Below are 6,251 nucleotides of genomic sequence, written 5' to 3'. Positions count from 1 at the left end.
GATTCTCCGCCGTAGTAAGTCCTCTCCCTCCTTCTCCTAGATGGCTGGTGCATTGCCATCCACAAGCCCCTTGCCATGCCTTGGAAAAGCTGGCAAAGATTAATCTCTACCTGCTCTGCATACACAGCATTTTGTTCCGAGAGACAGCAATTTCCCTTTCCATTGCGTGGGCTTGGCCTTGGCAGGGGGGAGGGGTTCCGGGTGAGAAAGGGGTTGGGAGTGGGGGGCTGGGGAGCTTAGGGGCTGCATATCGGTTGCTGTTGCAGCTAAGTTTGTTTAGCTTTGGAGCCACGGCCTCAGCCCGGGTCAGGGGGAGTGCGGCCGGTGAAGAACGACAAAGAGGCGCCACCCCAGAGGAAGGTCTCTCAGCCACGGCCTCCCCACCCCCACTCTTGCTCCCCAAAAGCGCCAGCCACGGCCGCTTCCCGGGCGTCCCGATGCTCGAGGCCAAATCCCGCTGGTCCTCTGCGGCCCTCTTCTTTCCCCTCGGTACCCTGGGGGCGGGGAGGGGCGCTGTCTTGAGTCCCCGGGGGTTGCCCACGGGCGTCCTGGAGCCGGCTGCCGGCGGGCGGCCCCTTATCTCGTGAGGGGCACCTCCTCCCTCTGGTCCAGCGCCACAGAGGAGGCCTTGCTGAGCACGGAGGGCGCGAAGGTGAGGAACGAGTCCGAGCGGGAGGTGGAGGCACAGGTGAAGTCCGAGGCAGCGGCGGCGGCGCGGGGCGCCAGCCCGTTGGCCGGGCCGCCGTGGCAGGCGAGGCAGGAACAGGGACCGCCGGCCGCGGTGCCCAGTCCGTGCGCCGGGCCCGGGTAGAGCGGCGGGTGACGGAAGGCGCACAGCAGTTCGGGCCGCGGGTAGGGCTGCGAAAGCACGCGGAAGGTGTCGAGCGGGCGCAGCGGCCCGCTGAAGGGCGAGGCGGCGGCGGACGCGGCGGACGCAGCGCCCAAGCCCACGGGCGAGTAGTAGGGCAGGGGCAGGTGCGACGGGAAGGGGTAGGGCAGGCCGCCCGCGGCCGCCGCGTGGCTCATCATGTACGTGTAGAAGGCTGGGTCGGCCGGGTGCGGCCAAGTCATGGCCAGCCGCTGCCGCTTGTCCTTCATGCGCCGGTTCTGGAACCACACCTGGCGGGGAGGAGAGGAGCGGGTTCGGCGGCCGCGCGGGCCCGGTGCGCAGAGCCCAGAAGTCCCGCCCCACTGCGGGCGACGGCGCCGGCAGCACAGGAAAGAGCGGAGGCGGAGCCCCTCTGGGCGGGGGCAGATGCAGATCCCACCCCACCCCCCGGAGCTGGAATCCCTCCCGGAGAGGCGCAGGGAGCCACTCCAGTCTCTGTCCCTCCTCCCCTCTGCCCACGCCGCCAGGACGCCGGAACCCGGTGTGGATGGGAAAGTAGTGGGGGCACCGAGGACTCCACCGGTCTGAGGGGGCGGGCAGAGGTTCCCCAGAAACATGTCCCTTTCCTGCTGCTCTCCCATGGGGCACTTCCTTGTCACCTGCACAGGCACTTCATCCCCGCTGTTTATTTGGCTAGGAAAGGGACAGTCAAGCGCATGGCAGCCGTGCTCACCTAGGGACCGTCAGGTGGGCAAATCTGCTGGCACCTGGCACCTGCACCAGGCCTAGACACCCCCGGCCTAGCTGCCATGTGGGCAGGGAGACTCCAGGCCCCAATTCCTAGCTAACGATTTAGGAAGTGGGAAGTTGGTATTTATTTCCTCCTGACTGGGTGCACCCCGTCTCCCTGGTCCCTGGAGCTCTTACCTTGATTGTGGTTTCCGGCAGGTTTAGAGCAGCCGCCAGCTCACATCTCCGAGGCCTGGATACATAGTTCTCCCTGTAGAATTCCTTCTCCAGCCGTGCAATCTGCTCCCGGGTGAAGGCAGTACGGTACCGTCGCATCTGGTCACTAGCACTGCAGGCCAAGGTGCCCTGGGAGCCACCGCTGCCATTGCTTTTGGGAGCCTCGCCGCTGCCATTGGGACTGCTGGCCAGTGCCTCGGAGCCAGGCCCTGTGCAGGGAGCCCAGAGTATACGCAAACACAGTACACACAACAGACACACAGACACTGCTCATGTGGGGCTGTAGGCCAAGGGTGTGTATGGAGGGGGTGGTGGAAAGGGACATTCCCCCTCTCAGTAGCCTCAGATTCTGCCTCTGCTGGGGCAGCAGGGACGTTGAGAACCCAGGAATGGAGGAAAGAGGCTCACCATTCAGAGGAGCACATAGCAGCCATTAGGCCTGGCTGGGATGCTGTTTGGGAGGCCTCTCTGTAAGGCCTGCTGGGAACAAAAGCCCCAGCCGCCCTGGCTACCTGCCTTGGGGCACAGGGGAGATGCAGCCGCTCTGAACTTTCTGGCCACCATTGACAGGTGTGGGCAAAGATATGCATATGTGACAGGCAAGTGAGTTGAGAAGCACCTTTGTGCTGGAGTGTTGCAGGAAGTTGGGCAGGGACTGAGTTTCCTTGCTTTGTGTGCCAGGCTGCGGTGCAGGTGTGGGAATGTGCACTAGGCTGCATGTGTTGTGGGAATGGCACAGGAGTGTGTGTATGAGTATCCTATTACCTCACTATGTATGAATGGAGTATGGATTATTCTGAGGGTATGCTATGCTTAGTCTGGGTTGAGTGGACAAGATGGTAATGGGTGGATGTGGGTACTCAACAAGGTGTTGGCTGCCAAGGCCAGGGGGTGGTTTTTCTTCCATACCAGGCTCTTCTCACCCACCCGCACGGCTTTGTGGAGGAGTGTCTGCTGGTGGGCTCTTTCAACTAGCTTTCCAGCCCTCTCAGGGAGACTCCCTTCCTGCTCATTCACCCCCCCTCCCCGCTAGCCCCTGGCCAGGGAGGGGTTCTCCAGTTACAGCAATGTGCCAGCCCCCCCCATATGAGTGTAACCCAAGGAAGGGGGGGGCTCCTGCCCCCTGCAGCTCCTTTTCCTTTGGGTGGAGAAGTGGGACTAGGAAGGAAAGGGGAAGGGGGGAGGGCCAGAGCTCTGCCTTTTCAAATGCAACCGGAGACCAAAGGCAATTAGATCATTGGGACCATTTCCGACCTGGCGCCACCGAGCCCGGGAAGTGACAAGGTAATTTGGACCTCTGACCGACGTGCAAACTGGTCGAAGGGCCGCAGCACCCGGGCGCCCGAGTTGGCCGCGATTTTACGGTCCTTTATGGACTCCCGGCTTCCGCGCCTGGATGCTCCTTACACCCCGCCAGCCACAAACTGCCCGGACCCGCGTTTGATCTCGCCCACGCCGGGAGAAGGTGTCTTCCCCGCGCCGTTGAAACAGTACCTCAAAGCTCTGGGGGGTTGGGGTACACTTTGAATCCCCCTCAAGCCCAGGGCTTGCGTCTCCCTCCTTCCCCCAAAGCACAGCTGTCACCCTCAGTCCCGCCAATGCCAGAGCACAGAAGGAGACCCCCCGCCAGGGCGCAGATAGCGGGGGAGAGTTGCTCAGGTGGGTCCCCCCAGCCACCCCGCCCTGGGGGAAAGGAGTGTCTTCCTCTCCTCCAGAGCTGAAGTGGAAGGTGGGCGCGTTGGGAGGCCGGGGGAGAGAAGGGGCGCGGTGGCTACCTTTGCTGTGCTGGTACTCGGCGTTCCCGGTGGCGCAGTCCGGGGTGCAGCTCACCTCGATTTCTTCATAGAAATCCGACTCGGTGTCCGAGCTGCTGGGTTGCCCCTGGCCTGAGAGGCTGTCGGCGGAGGCAGCCGGAGGCCCAGGGCCGAGCACTGCGGCCCCGGCTGCCCGCGACTCGGCGCCCGGCCGCGCAGCGCTGCCTGCTAGTCCGTCGACCGGCTCCTCTTCCAGGCCTCCCCCGCCGCGCTCCCGGGCGGCCGGAGGACCGGCCCGCGGACTCAGGCAACCACGGGGCACCATCTTCTCGGGCGGCTCGGGCAGCGGGCTGCCCACGGCTTCGGACAAACTGGAGACCCTCTTGCCAACCAGAGTGCCAAGCTGACCCCCATCCAGAAACATAACCATGTCCTTTCGGCTCTCCATCCCGGGCTCTCAGAGGGGGAAGGGGGAAAGCCCCAAGTGAGCTCCTAGCCCCCCGGCTCCCTGGGTCCCCAGCGGTCCGACAGATCTTGGCTGCGGGGGGGAGAAAGAGGCCAGGCGACTGGGCGAGCGCGGAGCGGCCGGAACGCGGTGTCGACGGTGACAGCGGTGGTGGCGGTGGGGAGCTGGGGGTCACCTTGTGATGCGAGCGCTCCTCTGTGCCGCACCGCCTCTGGGAGGAAGCCCCATTGCCCTCTTCTTTCTAAGCTGTCATCCTCCTGCTGCAATCGTCATTACAGTACCGCTGGTGACGCCACTCGGCGAGCGCAAGTGGATAAATAGAAACGTCTGCTACAGCGAAGATGAAAGGAGACCCGCAGCTAATGGCTCGGCAGTGATGCGCCAGGTGTGGGCCTCGCTCGAATGGGGAGGAGAGTGTGAAAACAGAGAGACACACACACTGAGAGAGGGAGACACCCAGGCAGAGGGGATGCAAATGGAATTCCGCAGAAAGAAAAGAGAGCTTAACGCGGTGAGTTCCGCAGAGGCTGCGGGACTCGGTAATTGAATACGCTTTTGATATATATTTTTTTCTTATTGTTGTTCGGGCTTTTGTTTTCTTAACTTGGTGCCTTGTTCTAACACCGATGAGAGAATCCTTAACTGCATTTTAGAAGTGTGAAGGCCGATTCACAAGCCTCCCTTCTCTCGTCATTATTACAACTGCCTGTCCCTGGTGAGCTAACCTTGCCCGGGCTCCAACGTCTTTTTTACCAGCTACTGAAAAGCATATTCCCTCCCCTGCAAGTTGTCTGGAGAGCTTGAGCCTGGGGTCTCTTTCCTCCCTCCTCTTCCCTCCCAGCCCCTACCCCCAGCTGTCTCCTTCCTCCTGGGAACCAAAAGAGAACTTTGCCATTTTTCTTTCCCAAGTGGCAAGAGATAAATGTCTTAATATTTTTCTTTAAAGACGGCCTTGGTTGTTGACTCCAAATGTTCGCTTTTTTTTTAACCCCCCCCCATCTAGGTGGTCTTAAGCTTTCCACAGCCCAGCTTGACCTCCAGAAGGCTATTCATGGAAGAAATCGCTTTCCCATTTGCTCGGGCCTCGCCTGCACTTCAGGTATGTAGGGTGGGGAGAGGTTCTAAGGGTAGCCTTTTTTCTTCTCTTGCCTGTATTTTAAGGTATTTGTTCAGAGTCAACGAATTCCCCCGAAACAGGTTTTGGGAGTTCAGAAGCGCCGGCAAATGCGGCCCCCGCAGTGGCAGCGGCAGCCGCAGCGGCAGAGGCTCCTAGCTGGGAGAAGGTGTTATTCTCACCCAGAGATTTGGGGCAGGGGTCCGAGAACGACCAGCACGCAGCATTGGGGTTCACAGAGGGTTGACTCGCAGGGTTCTCCCTCACGCCCTGCCCCGGGGCTTTGGTCCCCTGCTCCAAAAGTGGGTGGCGTTGGGAGAAAAGAGAGAGAAGTCATTGAAAATGCCATGAAAGCACAAGTGACTGGGGTTCTCATCAATCGTTGCGAACAGAAAGGGGACCCCCATGGCAGGACTGGGGGGCGTGAGCAGTGCTGAATGTATTTGGGAACAGCCACAGGCTCCCTCTCAGGTCTTCTTCCAGGGAAGGTGGAACCCATTAGGAAACTGACCCCTTGCCAGCTTTGAGCAAGTGTGTCCGGGCCAGGTAGGTGGGCTGGGTCTCTCCCCACTTGGCTGAGGCTGGGAGGCAGGCCCCTTCTTGGCTCTGCAACCCTACAACTCTCCTTTCTCTGTCGCCTCCTCAGAGCTTCTAGCGCTAAGCTGACAGCCGCAAAAGTCTGTCTTGCACCACCTCCTTCTATGTGTTCCAAGACAAAGCCCCAACTTCTGAAATTCTAAAGAAAAGTCCCTCTGTCACTAAGTTTTTTCTTTTTCTCTTTATTTTTTAGTCTTCTATCTCTTACTTTTCTCTCCTCCTCCTCCTTTTTCTTTTTCTCTACTCCTCTCTCTTCTCCCTGCCTCAGTCTTCCTATCCGTGGGCTTCCAGAGGTGGTGGAGGAAGCAAGGAAACACAAAGTCCCTTCTCAAGTCCTGCCTTTGACTTCTCCCCCATTCCATGAGAAGATGCTCATTAACCTCCCCTCGGGGTGGGGTGTGCAGAAGGATCTGGACCGTAACGTTTGCACAAATGTCTCCACTCCCTGGAACTCCCAAAGCCACCAGGTGCTGAGCACTGCTAGCCCCAAAATCCTGGAGAATATTTTACAGGTGAGAGGAGCAA

General features: G+C 60.2%; 1 protein-coding gene across 1 annotated transcript; it reads right to left on the bottom strand.

The window, feature by feature from the left end:
• Nucleotides 1–331: 331 nt before the first annotated feature.
• On the bottom strand, nt 332–3,997 carry EVX1 (even-skipped homeobox 1; the record flags this gene model as incomplete). The annotated part of the gene is made up of 3 exons (XM_081244519.1): nt 332–1,119; nt 1,757–2,004; nt 3,571–3,997. 3 exons carry the CDS (start codon nt 3,995–3,997, stop codon nt 577–579), a joined length of 1,218 nt encoding a protein of 405 aa, XP_081100645.1. The 3' UTR covers nt 332–576.
• Between the last annotated feature and the right edge of the window lie 2,254 nt (nt 3,998–6,251).

This window comes from Mesoplodon bidens (assembly GCF_964165515.1).
Source record: "Mesoplodon bidens genome assembly, chromosome: 9".
Lineage (NCBI taxonomy): Eukaryota > Metazoa > Chordata > Mammalia > Artiodactyla > Ziphiidae > Mesoplodon > Mesoplodon bidens.
The sequence above is the reverse complement of the archived record's forward strand: the minus strand, read 5'-3'. Positions and strand labels throughout refer to the sequence as shown.